This window comes from Capricornis sumatraensis, chromosome 4 (assembly GCF_032405125.1).
Source record: "Capricornis sumatraensis isolate serow.1 chromosome 4, serow.2, whole genome shotgun sequence".
Classification (NCBI taxonomy): Eukaryota; Metazoa; Chordata; class Mammalia; order Artiodactyla; family Bovidae; genus Capricornis; species Capricornis sumatraensis.
The window spans coordinates 148,534,542-148,553,426 of NC_091072.1; the positions used below are offsets into that span (position 1 = coordinate 148,534,542).

At 46.7% G+C, this 18,885-nt stretch overlaps 1 protein-coding gene across 1 annotated transcript in view; it reads left to right on the plus strand.

Annotated features, from left to right (window-relative positions):
* The window catches only part of ANO2 (anoctamin 2), a 334,097-nt gene that overhangs the window by 145,896 nt on the left and 169,316 nt on the right, over positions 1-18,885 (plus strand). Inside the window, exons 10-11 of the mRNA XM_068970582.1 lie at positions 4,044-4,178; positions 13,614-13,774. Of these exons, the coding sequence (XP_068826683.1) occupies positions 4,044-4,178; positions 13,614-13,774 (296 nt within the window). The remainder of the gene's footprint in view (positions 1-4,043; positions 4,179-13,613; positions 13,775-18,885) is intronic.

Genomic DNA, 18,885 nt, shown 5'->3' on the forward strand with positions numbered 1-18,885 from the left:
AGTTTTTATTTTGTCTCCTTTTTGAAAGCTGCTTTCTTTCTGTATAGTATTCTGGATTGACTGTTTTTTTTTTTTTTTCTCCGTACTTTAAAGTTGCCACTCTCTTATCTTATGGCCTGCATAGTTTCTGCCAAGAACTTGTCTATAAATCTCACCTTTGTTCCTTTGTACCTAATACCCCCCCTCCTCATTCCTCCCACCCCTGCCACTCCAGTGTTCTTCCCAGTGGCTCAGCAGGCAAGAATCTGCCTGCAGTGCACGAGCCATAGGATACATGGGTTCAATCCCTGGGTCAGGAAGATCCCCCGAAGGAGGGCATGGCAACCGACTCCAGTATTCTTGCCTGGAGAATCTCCATGGACAAAGGAGCCTGGTGGGCTACAGTCCATAGGGTCGCAAAGAGTTGGACATGACTGAAGCAACTTAGCATGCACACACTACTGCTCCAACTTAAAGGTTTCTTTCTTCCTATCTTTGCTTTTCAGAAGTTTCATTATGATGTGTCTAAGTGTGTGAGGTTTTATTTTTATTTTTTGACCTGTTTGCTTGGGGTTCCTTGGAGTTCTTGGATCTGTTTTGTTATTTTTGATTAATTTTGGAAAATTCTTAATCATAATCCATGGAGATATTCCTTCTATCCTGTTTCTCTCACTCCTCTGGGACTTCAGTTACATATATGATACCTTCTTTGATGCTGCCTGTAGCCCTTGATCAGTAGATTCTATTTTCTTCTTTATTGTTTGTATCTTAGTTTGGATAGTATTCATTGACTTACATGCAAGTTTATTGAGTCTTTCCTCAGTTGCATTCAGTCACCTGCTAAGACACTGTAATGAAGACCTTTTTTATATCTGATAAAATATTTTTGCTCTAGTATTTCCATGTTACACTCTTGTGTTTCTGTCTCTCTGTGGACATTTCCAATTTTTTCGTTTGTATTAGATTCTTCCTTAGCGTATTATTATAATTATTTTAAAGTCCCTGTATGGGACATCCCTGGTGGTCCAGTGGTTAAGATTTCACCTTCCATTGCAGGTTCAATCCCTGGTTGGGGACTTAAGATCCCATAGGCCTCATGGGCAAATATCAAAACATACAACAGAAGCAATATTGTCACAAATTTAATAAAATTTTAAAAATGGGTCACATCAAAAAAAAAAAAGAAAAATAAAAAGAGAAAGAGAAAGAGAGAGAAAATCCCTGTGTGATATTTATGGCATCAAGATCAACTTTGGTTTTATTGATTTCCTCATTTCTCGACAGTACATTTTTCGTGTTTCTCAAGCTTTAAAAAAACTAACCTTCATCTATGTGTATTTATTTGGCTGCTCCAGGTCTTAGTTGCAGCATGTAAGCTCTAGTTCCCTGACTAGGGATCGAACCCAAGCCCCCTGATTAGGAAAGTGGAGTCTCAACGGCTGGACCACCAAGGAAGTCCCTCTCAAGATTTTTTTTTTCTCAATTCTGGACACTGTGTTTTAATGGACAGTAGAGACTGAAGTACATGGTATTTATGCCCAGAAATGTGCTTATGCCTCTCTGTCAGGCCTTTAGTAGTGGAGTGGGGTCAGGCCAATCATTGCTGCTGGAGTCATTCAGCGCACCACGGACTTCAGATTCCTTCAGTGGTGGGATTCTGTGACTGTGCCTCCTGGGGGTTGTCGTCAGTGTTCATCACCAAGCCGTGTCCAGCTCTTTGCAACTCCATGAACTGCAGCACGCCAGGCTTCCCTGTCCTTCACTATCTCCTTGAGTTTGCTCCAACTCATGTGCATTGAGTCAGTGATGCTATCTAACCATCTTATCCTCTGTCTCCCCCTGCTCCTCTTGTCCTCAATCTTTCTCAGCATGAGTCAGCTCTTTTCCAATGAGTTGGCTCTTCACATTGGGCGGCCAGAGTATTGAAGCTTCAACTTCAGCATCAGCTCTTCCAATGAAATATTTAGGGTTGATTTTCCTTAGGATTGACTGGTTGGATCTCCTTGCTGTCCAAGGGACTCTCAAAAGTCTTCTCTGGCATCCCAGTTTGAAAGCATCAGTTCTTCAGCACTCAGCCTTCTTTATGGTCCAACTCTCAGATCCATTGTAAGGCACTGGGAATTGGTCCTCATGGTTCCCTTTCAGCCCTTTGCCCCATGGAGTCTCTCTCCTGCCCTTCCCCAGCATCCGACTGCTGATTTTTGTTACCCTCTGCTTGAGGCTTTTGGTTTAAAAGAAAGATGGTTCAGGGAGATGGGTGGGCTTTCTTGCCTGTATGCATCTAAGGGCCCTCTCTGGCCCCTTTGTTGCCTACAGTCCTTCTCATGAGAAACCTGCTGGTCTTCCCATAGGATCTTGCAAATGAGTACAACCTCTTCTTGTGTCTGGAGTGCCCAGTTATTCAATATGTCATGCTGACCTCCGCTCAGCTTCCAGTGTCTTGAAAATTTTTAGCTGTTTCTTCTTACTCACTTTATGGGACTGCCTTTCTGTCTCATGCTCAACAAAACTGTTGTGAGTCCATTTTTCCTTGGAGGAGCTTGTCATTTTAAAAAAGTGCGGCTCATCTGGTTACCTTGCAACCTCTACTCTCTGATGGGGTCACGAAAAGTTTTGATTCACAGGTTATCTAGCTTTCTTTTATTGTTAGGATGAAACCTACATTTCCTGGCAGTTGTCTACATCCTAAGTGGAAACAGTGCTCTGCTGCTGCTAAGTTGCTTCCTTCGTGTCCAACTCTGTGTGACCCCATAGACGTCAGCCCACCAGGCTCCCCCATCCTGGGGATTCTCCAGGCAAGAACACTGGAGTGGGTTGCCATTTCCTTCTCCAATGCATGAAAGTGAAAAGTGAAAGTGAAGTCGCTCAGTTGTGTCTGACTCTTCATGACCCCATGGAGTGCAGCCCACCAGGCTCCTTCATCCATGGGATTTTCCAGGCAAGAGTACTGGAGTAGGGTGCCGTCGCCTTCGATAAATAAGTTTTATTTGTTCTTCTTACTGTCTAGTCCTTAGATCAAAAGGTGAGCTGAGCTATTATTTCCCTCCTGTGTTTTATGTCAGAGGCTCCTGAGAAATAAAATATACTTCTTCTCTGTGGATTGTGTTTCCTCATCAAGCATCCGTAATCAATACTCATCTAAGGGAAAACCCTTTTTAGAGACTGAATGTGGTCATTTATTAACCGTGTGATCTGGGGAACAAAAAGATATGGATGGTACCTTTTCTTTCAAAAAGAAACCACTTTTTATAAAAAGGAATTCATGATAAAACAGAGTTAAAAAATGCAGAAAGATTAAAAAAATAAAGCAATAAAACCACCCATAGTCCCATCAGCCAAAGAAACCATGACCCATATTTTATCTAATTTCTTCCAGTTATTTTTCTATGACTGTATTTATATTGGTTTGTATACATCAGTGTGTGTGTGTTTGTGTGTCTGTGTGTGTTAGTTGCTCAGTCATATTTGACTCTTTGTGACCCCATGGACTGAAGGCCTCTAGGCTCCTCTGTCCCTGGAATTCTCCAGGCAAGAATACTGGAGTGGGTTGCCATGCCCTTCTCCAGAGGATCTTCCCAACCTAGGGACTGAACCCAGGTCTCCTGCATTGCAGGCAGATTCTTTACTGTCTGAACCACCAGGGAAGCCCATACATCAGGATGTATGCCCCCGAATTTGTGTTTTATCCAGATAAGCAGTTTCAAAAAGGTGTGTTTTTCTTTGGGTTGAGTGCTATGGCACTCATGGAATTCTGATATGTTATTCATGTGTGTCTGGTAAAGATGCCAAAATATATGACCTATTCTCAGTTTGTTCTTAGGCCTGGATTTCTCTGTGCAACTTCTTTCCATGAACAGGCATGCATATGCGATTCTAAGGGAATGCGATTCATTTCAGAAAAGACCAGTTGTTGATTCCTTGTGCTGAGGTCCAACCCCCCACCTTCCCCAGATAACTTCTGTCCCTTTGCACTTGTGCTGACCCGTTGTCAGGTTTAGAGCAAACAGAAAGAAGGAAAGTCTATGATCTTCTTAGTGTATGTTTCATTTTCTTCTTTTTTCCAGAAAGTATTTTGGAGAAAAGATCGGACTGTATTTTGCCTGGCTGGGATTATATACGTCCTTCCTCATCCCGTCGTCTGTCATTGGGATCATCGTGTTTCTTTACGGATGTGCAACCATCGAAGAAGATATTCCCAGGTGAGCTGACTTTAAAGGCGAAGGCTCAGTTCCCACGTGTCAGTCATTCAGAGTGTCATCCCAGTTGCGAGGACATCGTACATTTCACACGTATCCCTCCAGAGCCCCATCCTGTGTCCTCCTTCCCACTTCCCTTCCTTCTCTCCTGAGAGAGCGGGGAGCATCGGATTCTGAGAAGGGCTCAGAGCCACGCTGAGTGTGGCCGCTTCCTTTCCTGGTCAGACTCTTCTCCAGGACCAGGGTCTGATTGGGCAGGTGGAAGAGAACTGGTGAGATAAGAAACCATGCCTGGGAAAAGCTTTTCGCCCCTCAATTTTGTGGCATTTTTCTCTCATTTCCATACCAAGGCAGCAAGTGTTGAATGGTGTTGGGTGAAGATAGCATCTATGTGGCCAGATACTGCTGGAATAAAATGCTATGAGCTTGAGGACACCTCAGCCCTGGCTCTGGGAGTCAGAGACTGCAGGAGGTGTCGGGGGGCTCTTGGAGATCCAAGAGATGGAACAAAGGCTGGTCCTGATGAGGAAGAGATTCTACAAAAAAATAGACACTCAACAAAGGAACATCCTTTAGGGTGGACCGTTTCACATATTAGCCTTGAGATGGGATACCTTGCTCCCTGACTTTCCATTTCCTCGGCTGTGAAATGGCAGTACTAACACCTGCCTCATGGTGGTATCCTGAGGATTAAAGGAGACAGTGTCTGGCAGCCAGCGAAGTATTCATAAACAATTCTTGAATGAACCAACATAGGCAGAAATAGAGCACAGGGGACAGAAGAGACACTTAGCCAATGTTTAGAGTTTAAAGCTCTTGGCACCTCCAGAACTGTCCTGGCAAACCGAAGCATCATTTGTGTATTTTAATACTCTTGCAGTTGCAAGTGATAGAAATTCATGGGAACTAGCATGAGCAAAAAAGGGAATTTATCCTTAGGGTTCGGTGGGGAGGCCTCGGTGGGTCCAGTGGCTGGCACGTGGCTCACCGAAAGGACCGTGGAAATGGGGCTTCCTTCTATTTACTGGCGGTCTCTGATTCTTTCAAGTATTTCTTGTTTTACTACAGAGTTTCTCCGTAGGATGTGAATGTTGCTGCTAGTAGCTCACGGGGTGTCACATTTTAAGAGCTTTATATGTGATTGATCCTAAGTGAAAAAGTCCTGTCGACTCTTTTTGGTTTAAGTGAAGGCTGTCAACCAGCTGATCATGTCTGGGGTTGGTGGGCAGGCTGACACCGTGCCATGGCGATTCTCCTTCAATAGCCCCGGGGGATGGGGGCACTGGGCAGCCTGCAGGTGTCCACTGCAGTGGCGGGTGGTGATGGGGAAGTCAGGACCTCCTGAAGAAACAGGGAGAGCTGGGCTGTTTGAGGATAGCATGATAAGTGGTAAGAACCAGGTGGCTCTGGCCTCTGTGTCACTCTGTAGAAAAGCTCTTGCAAATTAGCAAAACTGGTGATGACATGTATGTAGTTAGAATGAAGCTAAATACCTTAGTATAAGCACAAGGATTTGAATATGTTTGTGTATAGAACCCTGTCATCATCCATCCAGGATTCTTGACTGGAATTCTGGGACCTTTGAGCTATGTTTTCAGGGCTCTGCCGTCCACAGCATAAAGGAAGAAGGTGTGTGTGTGTGTGTGTGTGTGTGTGTGTGTGTGTGTGCATGCATGTGCTCAGTCATGTCTGACTCTTTGCCACCCCATGGACTGTAGCCCACCAGAATCCTCTGTCCATGGAATTCTCCAGGCAAGAAAACTGGAGTGGGTTGCCATTTCCTTCTCCAGGGAATCTTTCTGACCTGGGGATGAAACCCATATCTCCTGCGTTGGCATGCAGGTTCTTTACCCCTGCGCCACTTGGGAAGTCCAAAGGAAGAAGGAATACACTCTGCATTCCTAGTGTGAGTTGCACCAGTGCTGATGGTTTTATGTGCTGTCTTCGATCCTGAAGCGATCGATGTTGTCAACAGTAGGTGTTCTTATTCTCACCTCAGAGACATGGAGGCATGGTCTCCATGGAGAAGCAAGGCCACCTCACTTGTCCAGCTTCAGCAAGTCATAGTTGTCAGGGTTGGGATTTTTTTTTAAAAAAATTAGCCCCTGGTTCTAACCCAGATCAGTGAAATCACATTGATGTTTTATTCATTTATTTTTTACCCATGCCCCTTGGCATGTGGAATCTTAGTTCCTTGACCAGGGATCGAACCCACAGCCCCTGTAGTGGAAGCGTGGAGTCTCAACCCCTGAACTGCCAGGGAAGTCCACCATGGTTGAGGTTTGACCTCTGTTGCCTCCTGGCTTTCCAGGTGACTCAGTGGTAAAGAACCCGCCTACCAATGCAGGAGACTCAGGAAATGCAATTTTAATCTCTGGATCGGGAAGATCCCCTGGAGTAGGAAATGGTTACACACTCCAGTATTCTTGCCTGAGAAATCCCATGGACAGAGGAGCCTGGTGGGCTACAGTCCATGGGGTTGAAAAGAGTCGGACATGATTAAGCAGCTGAGCACATAGGCACACGCCTCCTGTTCCAAAGCCTTTGCTTTCCCCAGTAATCTGTGGCATCTTCCCCAGGGCTCTGACCCTCCTTGGCAGCCCAGGAGCTCTAGCCAGCCGCTCCTGGTGCCTTCTCAGAGAACACAGCTCCATTGCCCCATTATGATTGCTGGGGATCGGGGTGTCAGGTTGATCCGAACTGGAGGACTCATCCCATGCACTGAGGACCAACAGCTCGGCGGGTAGAGAGTCCATGTGCTGGTTGATGGTAGATATCAGGACTTGATATCAGGACTTGCTGGTTGATATCAGGACTTGGGACTTGTGCCCTGGTTCCCCACATGGGAACCCGTGTGACAGTGGTCAGTGCAGCTGGAGGGGACCGTGGTCTACACATGCTACAAAGGCGTGTACCCACGCACACGTTTGGGCTCTCATAGGTGTGCAGGTGTACATGCTTGTACAATGAGATCATCACCATTGCAGATACATCACGATGCCTGTCGAGTGTGTGATGTCTTATAGACTCTGGATAGCAGTCCATTGGTGGATTATAGAATCAATTTAATGGTTATCTTTTAAAGGAACTAGAATAAGGGTCTTCCCTGGTGATCCAGTGGCTACGACTCCAATCTCCCAATACAGGGGGACTGGATTTGATCCCTGGTTTGGGAACTAGATCCTACCTGTTGCAAGTAAGAGTTCACATACGGTGACTAAAAGATCCTGCATGCCCAACTATGACCTGGTGCAGCCAAGTAAATAAATAAGTATTTTAAAAAATGCAGTAGAATAAGACTAAAGGAAATCAACCCTGAAGATTCATTGGAAGGACTGATGCTGATGCTGAAGCTGAAGCTCCAGAACTTTGGCCACCTGATGTGAAGAGCTGACTCACTGGGAAAGACCCTGATGCTGGGAACGATTGAAGGCAGAAGGAGAAGGGGGTGACAGAGGATGAGATGGTTGGATGGCATCATCAACTCAATGGACATGAGTTTGAGCAAACTCCAGGAGTTAGTGAGGGACAGGGAAGCCTGCCGTGATACAGTCCATGGAGTCACAAAGAGTCGGTGGATATGACTGAGTGACTGAACAACAAAGAATAAGATAAGATAGAGTGGAATGAAATATAATTTTAGCATGCATCATGAGAAGGAACTATCAGAATTGTTTCATGACATTTAATTTAGTGATATAAGCGTGTTTATGGATAGAGTGTATGTCTATATTCGCATAGTGGAGTCTCTTGTAAAATTTTTTGAACTTTTTCAACTTTCCAAAATGAAAATGTGTAAAATTGGCTGCTGTAAAATTTGAAAGTTTGATTCTCAGTTTTTCAGACTCCAAATAAGGTGGGGCCAGTTGGGAAGGTGTACATAGAAAAAGTCAAGCATATTATGAAGTAGTTTTTGAGAACTGCTCCTCAGTCATAATTGTATATCTGTCAAAAGTCCAAGCTCTATGCCTGATGAACACTCACAAACAATCCATATCACTACTTGTCAATAAAAGTTGTTGCTACGTCACTTCAGTCGTGTCTGACTCTGTGCGACCCCAGAGACGGCAGCCCACCAGGCTCCTCCGTCCCTGGGATTCTCCAGGCAAGAACACTGGAGTGGGTTGCCGTTTCCCTCTCCAATGCATGAAAGTGAAAAGTGAAAGTGAAGTCGCTCAGTTGCGTCCGACTCTTATCGACCCCATGGACTGCAGCCCACCAGGCTCCTCCATCCGTGGGATTTTCCAGGCAAGAGTGCTGGAGTGGGGTGCCATTGCCTTCTGTCAATAAAAGAACAGCCTCTAAATCCCAATACAGAATCCAGACAAATTCATGCCCTTGGAGGGTTTGTGTCTATCAGCCACGCCTTGTTGTTTTGTTGTTGTTTAGCTGCCAAGTCATGTCCGACTCTTTGCGGACCCCCGAACTGAAGGACGCCAGGCTTCCCTGTCCTCCCAGCCGATCCCAAGCAATTAAAAACTTTCACCCTTCCTGGAATTACTTTAAAGGTCTCCACTTTGGGCATTAGGCCTGGAATTTAGTATCTGTATATCACTCCAGTACTCTTGCCTGGAAAATCCCATGGATGGAGGAGCCTGGTAGGTTGCAGTCCATGGGGTTGCTAAGAGTCGGGCAGTACTGAGCGACTTCACTTTCACTTTTCACTTTCATGCATTGGAGAAGGAAGTGGCAACCCACTCCAGTATTCTTGCTTGGAGAATCCCAGGGACGGGGGAGCCTTGTGGGCTGCCATCTCTGGGGTAGCACAGAGTCGGACACGACTGAAGCAACTTAGCATAGCATAGCATAGCATATCACTTTTTAAAAAATGTTTTATTCTGAGAACCGTATAGATTCACTGGAAGCAGTAAAGAGAGTGCAGAGGGGCCCAATGTGCCCTTCATCCAGTTTCCCCCAATGATTATGTCTTATAAAGCCATAGTCCAGCATCAAACCCAGAAAAGTTACATTGTGTGGGACTTTAAATGGTACCTTTTATCACCAGTAACTTTGATATGTGAGTCGCATGCTTCACTTAATAGTCTTTCCATATGTGTGTGATATGTCTGCTTAGCAAGGGGTTGGTTCCATTTGTTCTCCATTTGCTTACATGCATAGGAAAGACTGGAGCTTTTTTTTTTTAAAAAGGTGATTAATCTAAACCATATTTTTAAAAAAAGCTGGTTACTTTAGAGCTGAGATCTTAATAGCAGATGTTCTGTCTGAATTTCTTGAATAATTGCCTCCTTTTGTGGCTAGTAGAGCCCTGTATGTCACTTGACTTGTGAGCAGTGGGTCACTCGTTGAGAACACCACCCACTCCGGGGTCTTGGTTCACCTGATGGTCAAGCCATTCATCAGCCTTCTTCTGTGTCCAAGAGAACATGATAGGTTGAAGAAACACGTCATTGGATTTATAGCCACTGTGGCTTCTAACTAAGAGTCTGTGGATGATGCAGCTAGTGAATGACCGAGACCTGACTTTAGTGAATGACCCCGACCTGACTTCAGTTCTCGAGGCGTCTTCCCCCTTTTACAGCTTGTCTCAGAGACTATAAAGTCCTTTAATGTCATCCTAAGGCGGAATTTCTCCAGAATCCTCTTCCAATTGCTTGCATCAAAAAACTCCAAAGATGCAACAAAAAATCCCCAACCCAATGCATACAGAGCATTCTGACTTCAAACCTAAATGATGCGGGACTATCCATGCTACCGTGGCTACCATTTTGTACAAATAATTGTCAGTTGACTGTATTCTAATTTTAAAACCATTTATGGGCACAGCATTCACATTTCAAAGTACTCTGTACCAAGGTGGTGCTAATATTTTTTTTTCCCCCGACCTTTTAGCGTGGACTAGTTTTGATTGAGATTAGGTTTTCTAGCATTATCCATCTCCTTGTATATATGTAAAAAAATCTCCTCCATGACAAAGATTTGAGAAGCAGTGGCAGATTTTATTTTCTTGGGCTCCAAAATCACTGCGGATAGTGACTGTAGTCATGAAAATAAAAGACACTTGCTCCTTGGAAGAAAAACCATGACAAACTTAGACAGTGTATTAAAAAGCAGAGATATCCCTTTGCTGACAAAGGTCTGTAAAGTAGCAGCTATGGTTTTTCGTGAGGGCTAACCTCATAGCTCAGTCCATAAAGAATCTGCCTGCAATGCAGGAGACCTGGTTCAGTTCTTGGGTCAGGAAGATCCCTTGGAGAAGGACATGGCAATTCTCTCCAGTATTCCTGCCTGGAGAATCCCATGGACAGAGGAGCCTAGCAGGCTATAGTCCATAGGGTCACAAGAATCAGACACGATTTAGGGACAAAACCGCCACCGCCATGGTTTTTCTGGTAGTCGTATATGGATGTGAGTTGGACCATAAAGGTGGCTGAGCACCCAAGAATTGATGTTTTTGGACTGTGGTGACGGAGAAGACTCTTGAGAGTCCCTGGGACAGCAAGATCAAACCAGTCAATCCTAAAGAAAATCAACCCTGAATATTTATTGGAAGAACTGATGCTGAAGCTGAAGCTCCACTGCTTTGACCACCTAATTCGAAGAGCTGACTCATTGGAAAATACCTTGATGCTGGAAAAGTGTGAGGGCAGGAGGAGAAGGGGGTGGCAGAGGGTGAGATGGTTGATTGGTGATGAATTTGAGCAAATTCCAGAAGGTAGTGAAGTATAGGGAAGCCTGGCATGCTGCAGTCCATGGAGTCGCAAAGAGTTGGACTCGACTTAATGACTAAACAGACACGGCTTAGAAGCATAGCTGTTTGCTGGACTTTGTGCAAACTGACAAGTTTTCCGTGTGAATCTGTTTTCTAATCGATACTCTCCTCCTAAAAGCACCAGCTCCTCTACCAGGCAGCCACCACGTGTCTGGCCCAGAAGACTTCAGTCCTGCTCTCCAGTTACCAATAAACACATGCCCAGGTGAAGTCAGCATGGCTGAACTTACTATTAAGAAATTACTATTTAATATTGTCGATGTGAGTGAGTCACCGATCTCGACACTTGCCAGTGGCGTGCTCAGCAGCAAGTCTGTGGAGGAGCTGGGATTTATTCTGAGACCCGGAGTTTCCATTCTCTCACACAGAAGGACTTCCCTGCCGAGGTTCATTAAAAACAAGGCTGAGAGCTGGGACTTGACAGACGCCGACAGCCCTCAGTGAAACCTTTTGACTGCTTAGCTATGGGAGCTAGACACAGGCATCCAGCCGGCTTCTGGGTTTTATCTAAGCCCTTGGCTCAGGCACCCCGGTACCTGCTCCCTCAGCCAGCCGTACCGTGCTCGGTAGCGCCCTCTGCTGCCTCTTTGCGGAGAAAACCCAGCTGTTGTTTCAGCCTGTGATCCCTGCCTCCCCATCATGGGGTCTCCTCCAGCTGCTCTGTGAGAACAGCCAGTGCTTCATTTTCGTGAAATCTCTAGTTCTCCACCCTTCTCCCCAAAGTGATGAGCTTAGCCATCTACTCATCCCCGAGGGGAAATATCACACACCGGAGTGATGAGTTCATTCATTTTCCTACCAGACTGCAGTGTGGAGGGTTATTGGAGAAACCAGTTGGGGCTGAGAAATCCTCGGTTCTTATTTGCAAGCACCCGATGAGCCTGAAGTTATTGGGTCCAGCTGATCCACCTAACAAGTGAATGGAATTTCAAATATATGCCTAAGTCCAGTAAAGAGAAATATACTGAAAAGAGGTGAGAATAGAGGTGACGTTTATTTGACTCATGCTTTGTTCTCTTGGATTCTTGGAATCTAGACTTTGGGGGCATTTACCTTATTTTTCCCTGGTGGCTTCCCTGGACTTCCCTGGTGGCTCAGACAGTAAAGAATCTGCTTGCAGTGCAGGAGACCTGGATTCGATCCCTAGGTTGGGAAGATCTCCTGGAGAAGGGAACGGCAGTCTACTCCAGTATTCTTGCCTGGAGAATTCCATGGAGAATTCTTGCCCAGGTTCCATTCCAGAGGAACCTGGAGGGCTGCAGTCCATGAGATCACAAAGAGTTAGACACAACTGAGCAGCTAATACACACCTTATTCTTCCAGCCTCTCGCATCCCATTTTGTGGTTAGGATAATTCTTATTAAGTTGAGGCTATTAATCTGTCTTCTCCAAACAGTCACATGGCTGATTCACTTAGAAGCTGGGGTTCCTCCCTCCTGACTCCATTTGACTTTGCATGACTTCTTCCAGGAGGAAGACCTTTTGCTGGTCCAATGGTATACTCATGTTGATTCCTCCATGTGACCATCCTAATACACTAACGAGATAGCTCGTGCTTGAATGAGGACGATAAACTCTGACCTCTGATGGGTGACTTATTCACAACTGCTGATGCTCCCCATCAGCCCCATAGACTCAGTCAGCACTTTTGGATGGGACTTTATACAGCACTGGGCTTCCCTGGTGGCTCAGCCGGTAAAGAATCCACCTGCAATGTGGGATACCTGGGTTCAATTTCTGGATTGGGAAGATTCCCTGGAGAAGGGAACAGCTACCCACTCTAGTATTCTTGTCTGGAGAACCCCATGGACAGAGGGGCCTGACGGGCTACAGTCCATGGGGTCCCAAAGAGCTGGACACGACTGAGCAGTTAACACTTTCACTCCTTTATATGGCACCATCTGATGCACAGCATAACTGATATGTGGCCACTCACTTTCTGTTGGGTCACATCTAGTGATGGCTTCCATACCTCTGAAGCTAGCCCATCTATTTTTTTTTTTAATTTATTTTTTCCACTGGAGTATAATTGCTTTACAATGTCGTGCTGGTTTCTGCTGTACAACAATGTGGATCAGCCATCTGTAGACATATGTCCCCTCCCTCTTGAGCTTCTCTCTTCCACCCCCCGCTCCCATCCCACCTCTCTAGGTCATCACAGAGCACGGAGCTGAGCTCCCTGTGCCGTGTAGCAGCTCCCCGCTGGCTGCTGCCTCATCCATGGTAGGGTCTATATGTCAGCGCCGCTTTCAATTCGTCCCACCCTCTCCTTCCCCTCTGGGGTCCATAAGTCCGTTCTCTAAGTCTGTGTCTCCATTGTTTCCCTGCAAATAGGTTCATTTGTATCATTTTTCTAGATTCTATATTAATGCATTAATATATGGCATTTGGTGTATTCTTTCTGACTTACTTCACTCTGTTTGATGGACTCTAGGTCCATCCACATCAGTACAAATGACCCAATTTTATTCCTTTTCATGACACATCACCACATCTTCTTTATCCGTTCATCTGCCCACCCATTTTTAAAGACAAGATACTAAAAACTACTCCCAAGGGGAAGAATCCGAGCCCAGCTCTCATATGCCTTGTTGATGGAGTTACTGAAACAGCCACAGCGTTTCAAGTGGGAAGTGCTTTGGGGGTGATGGACTTGGGGAGGGTGCTGCTTGGCGCCCCTGTGACCCCGCAGCCTCTGTCTTCTGCAGCAAGGAGATGTGTGACCGGCAGAACGCCTTCACCATGTGTCCCCTGTGCGACACGTCCTGTGACTACTGGAACCTCAGCTCGGCTTGCGGGACAGCACGGGCCAGCCACCTGTTTGACAACCCTGCCACCGTCGTCTTCTCCATCTTCATGGCTCTGTGGGGTAAGTCATTACCATGAGGCTGGCTCCCGTGCAGGGCACCTCCAGATGGGCGCAGGGACCAGAGCCAATATTCTTTGGTTTACTTCCTTAGTATTCAATCCTTATATCTTTAGTGAAACTTTTATTTGCTGATTTGGTTGCTCTGGGTCTTCGTGGCTGCACGGGCTTTTCTCTTGCTGTGGCGGGCGGGGGCTACTCTCCTGTTGAGCACGAGCTCTCGGGCTTGCGGGCTTGCATCTGCTGGGCTCTGGAGCACAGGCTTAGTGGCTGTGGTGCACGGACCTAGTTGCTCTGCGGCACGTAGGATCTTCTCAGACCCGGGATTGAACCCATGTCCCCTGCACTGGCAGGCAGATTTTTTATTACTGAGCCACTACGGAAGCCCCTGCTGCTGCTAAGTCGCTTCAGTCGTGCCTGACTCTGTGTGACCCTATAGATGGCAGCCCACCAGTCTCCCCCCGTCCCTGGGATTCTCCAGGCAAGAACACTGGAGTGGGTTGCCATTTCCTTCTCCAATGCATGAAAGTGAAAAGTGAAAGTGAAGTCACTCAGTTGTGTCCGACTCTTCGAGACCCCATGGACTACAGCCTACCAGGTTCCTCTGTCCATGGGATTTTCCAGGCAAGAGTACTGGAGTGGGGTGCCATTGCCTTCTTCTATAGAAGCCCCTAGTCCTTATATTTTAAGAAGGATTTTAGGGACAACAGATTTCTCTCCTTTACTCATGCATGGGACTAGAACTAAGAATAACCTCCGTGGCTTTATTTTACATATATAAAGAGATGGAGTATATAAAAGATGGAGTAATCTTATATTATAATCTCATATAGGATTTGTTTGGAAATTGAACCCATGCATGCTTTTAAAACCCCTAGTACACTCATAGGCACCTCCAGGTACATCTCCTAAGATGTGCATGTCCCAGATGTCATTTGGTGTCACACCTGGAGCCAGGGGGTGACTGCCACGGTCACAGGGTTAGCTGGGGGCAAAGGCAGGCCTAGACGCGTCTCCCATCTCTGCGTTCAGTTGCAATTTCCAGGACACCACAAGTGTAGACTGCAGAGATTTCACTTAATGCCAGAGAGATGTTTTCCATCTTCCCACTAAAGGGATTTGTGAAGGAAGGAACAAATAGTTCCTTCAATTTCCTCCTCCTCCCTTCCCCGCACCCGCCCCCCTCACCCAGAGTCTTGGGGTAATAAACTTCCTTTGGGCCACAGCCATCTGATCATAAACACAGACACACAGACACACACATGCACTCTTCTGTTAAAAAACTGGAATATCCACTCCTGTGGTCACTTAGCATTTCCAAGAAGACATACCCACGGGTATCACGGAAGGGAGCAGGGGACCCTGTGTCAGCCCACTGGGAGCAGCCATCTGCCGTCGTCTCATCCTTACAGAGTGGGCCCTCATCTTTCCGGTCACAGACCGGTCAGCTGAAGCGGTTAGGTTTACTGCTGACTCCAGGGGGCTTGAAGGACCTGCCAGGATGGGGTGATGAGTTGCATATCCTGGGACTGTGTGCAGGAGAGGGAGGTCTCTTATAGAACTGCCGTTAGAACCAGACCCGGCGACCTCTGTCTCTGTACGTGGGTGGAGATGGAACTGGGCTGGAACAATTCCATGTGACCTGGCCACCAGGGAAGGTATCCAGGGGAGCCTCTGTTCTCCCAGGAAGAACGGCCACTGCCCAGGACCACGTGGCAGTGTCAGCCCACAAAACAGCGGCAGGGTGTCAGAGGACACGGCGCCCATGGCTGTGTAGCTCTGGAATTGTTCACAGAAAGGGCCAGGGGGACAGAGGGAAGTTGTAGCTTGTGGCCTGAACAGTCTCAGGCGGCTCTGTGCCTTTTGTCCATAAACAACATCTTGGACTTTTTCTTTTTGGGGGGGGTTTCCTTTTTTTTTCAATTTTTTAAAATTTTTTAATTGATGGAAAATTGCTTTACAATTTTGTGTTGGTTTCTGCTGTACAGCAATGCAAATCAGTCATAACTTTATGCATGTATACCCCTTCCCTCCTGAGACGCCTTCCCACCCCCAGCCCGATCCCAGCCCTCTGGGTCATCACGGAGCCCTGAGCTGAGCCCCCTGCTGCACAACAGCTCGCCTCTCACTGTCTGTTCTGCACACGGTAGTGTGTATACACAATATACATACTGTGTATACACAGCAGTGTGTATATGTCAGCGCTGCCCTCTCAGTCTGTCCTGCCCTGACCTCCCCCACTGTGTCCGTAAGTCCATTCTCTACTAGGTTCATCTGTACCATTTTTCTAGATTCCATGCATGTGTGTTAATATATGATACTTGTTTTTCTCTTTCTGACTTACTTTACTCTGCATAAAAGGCTCTGGGTTTATCCACCTCACGACAGCTGACTCAAATGTGTTCCTTTTTATGGCCAAGTAATATTCCATTGCATAAATGTACCACAACTTCTTTATCTATTTATCTGTCCATGAACATCGAGGTTGCTTCCACGTCCTGGCTTTTGTATACAGTGCTGCAATGAACACTGGGGCTCATGTGTCTTTTAGAATTGTGGCTTTCTCAGAGTACGTGCCCAGTAGTGGGATTGCTGGGTCATACGGTAGAAATTAAAAGGTGCTTACTCCTTGGAAGGAAAGTTATGACCAACCTAGATAGCATATTGAAAAGCAGAGACATTACTTTGCCAACAAAGGTCCATCTAGTCAAGGCTATGGTTTTTCCAGTGGTCATGTATGAATGTGAGAGTTGGACTGTGAAGAAAGCTGAGCACCGAAGAATTGATGCTTTTGAACTGTGGTGTTGGAGAAGACTCTTGAGAGTCCCTTGGACTGCAAGGAGATCCAACCAGTCCATTCTGAAGGAGATCAGCCCTGGGATTTCTTTGGAGGGAATGATGCTGAAGCTGAAACTCCAGTAGTTTGGCGAAGAGTTGACTGATTGGAAAAGACTCTGATGCTGGGAGGGATTGGGGGCAGGAGGAGAAGGGGACGACAGAGGATGAGATGGCTGGATGGCATCATCGACTCGGTGGACATGAGTCTGAGTGAACTCCGGGAGTTGGTGTTGGACAGGGAGGCCTGGGGTGCTGCGATTCATGGGGTTGCAAAGAGTCGGACACGACTGAGCGGCTGAACTGAACTGATGGCTGATTTACGCTTATGTGCTGTGCTGTGCTTAGTCACTCAGTTGTGTCTGACTCTTTGCAACCCTGTGGACTGTAGCCTGCTAGGCTCCTCTGTCCATGGGGATTTTCCAAGAATACTGGAGTGGGTAGCCTATCCCTTCTCCAGGGGAACTTCCTGACCCAGGAATCTAACTGGGGTCTCCTGCATTGCAGGCAGATTCTTTACCAGCTGAGCTACCAGGAAAGTCCCAGATTTATTCCTAGTATTAATAAAAATATAAGGAATTTTTATTCCTATGATGCAAAGAGCTAACTCATTAGAAAAGACCCTGATCCTGGGAAAGACTGAAGGCAGGAAGAGAAGGGGATGGCAGAGGATGAGATGGTTGAATGGCGTCACTGACTGAATGGACTTGAGTCTGAGCAAGCTCTGGGACATGGTGAAGGCCAGGGAAGCCTGCCGTGCTGCAGTCCGTGGAGTGGCAGAGTCGGACATGACTGAGTTATTGAATAACAAATTAATAAAAAGCGGCCTCTTGGAATCACCTCAAATATGCTGGAACTGACTGGAGCCTGAAATGCCCTTTCACCTTTTGCTACGCTGCAGCCCTAATTCCCATGAGTCTGTCTTACAGATATGACCGCGACTGAGTGGCTAAAGCTTAATTGCTCTGGTCTGCTACCGCTTAAGGCCTTTCCTGGGATGTGTGATTCCCTGTCACAGGGAGATTTGGTTTTCAGCTGTACCTTCCCACTTCCTGTTTTCCTTTTTTCCCCTCAGGTGGATGCTTTTATTTGTAAACAAATAAAACCACCAAGAAATAAAAAAAAGAGAACTTCTCAGTAAAGAAAATGAGATTGTGGGCAGAGGTGAAAAAAAAAAAAAGATTCAGGGGTCCAAGCTGTGCTTTGTGACTATTAGAGATGGAGAATCCCTGGCCTTGCAGATCTGGGCTTCCTGCATCCTCTCAGAAGTGGAGGCTGGGAACTTCCTTGGTGGTCCAGTGGTTAAAGTGGTTAAGAACCTGCCTTGCAGTACAGGAGATGCTGGTTTGATTCCTGGTTGGGGAACTAAGATTCCATAGCCTCGGGGCAGCTGAGCCCACATACTGTGGCTAGAGAACCTGTATGTTGCAATGAAGACCCAACACAGCCAAAATAAAGAAAAAAAAAAAAAAAGAAAGCAGAGGCAAGGAGGACATTGTCTGAATCACCCACCTCTCACTGACCTCCGCACTGACCCATCCAGGCTGCTCTGTCACCAAACTCTCAAACAAGGCAGTCTCTGAATTCCTTACTATGCCAGTTACTTCATTTTGCTGCAAATAAGGAGAATGGTTTTGATCCCGAACTTAGGACACAAGCTTTCTGCGTGGTCCTAAAATGGGGGCAGGGCTGTCCCTTCCCACTTTTGATTCCCAACAGCTGTCCCTTTTCGGTGGATGAACAGATACCTCCATCCCTCCTGAGTTCTGCGACGATGCCCCCGTGCCCCCCACCCACCCCCGGGTCTCCTCTCTCTTCCCCTCACGTGGTACCAGCAGTGCAGGGAAAACGAATGGAGTGGGGTTTTATCAGTGCTTCCGGGCTTAGGGTTTGGTTTTGTTATTTTAACAGCTTTGCTATGTTTTATGTGATTGTGTATTTGGTTACAGCAGCCAAGAGCCTGAGGGCATGACTGCCTACAAATTACAATTAAAAATAATAGTTATGCCTCTCATTACATGATTATTATGATCAGTGGTGCTGTGCTGGGTGGGCCTGGGCCAGGGCCCAAGGCTGCCGGGAAGGAGGCTGGGAGAAGTCTGGGAGAAGTGGTTCTCTGCAGAGAGAGGGTGGGGCAGGAGACAGGGGGTGGGGTGGGGGGGGTGGCTGAGCTGGGGGTGGGGGTGGGGTGTACAGAGGGCAGGAGTGGGAGTTCACTGAGCTGGGGTTGGGAGTAGGGTGTACAGAGGGCAGGAGTGGAAGGTCACTTAGCTGGGGTC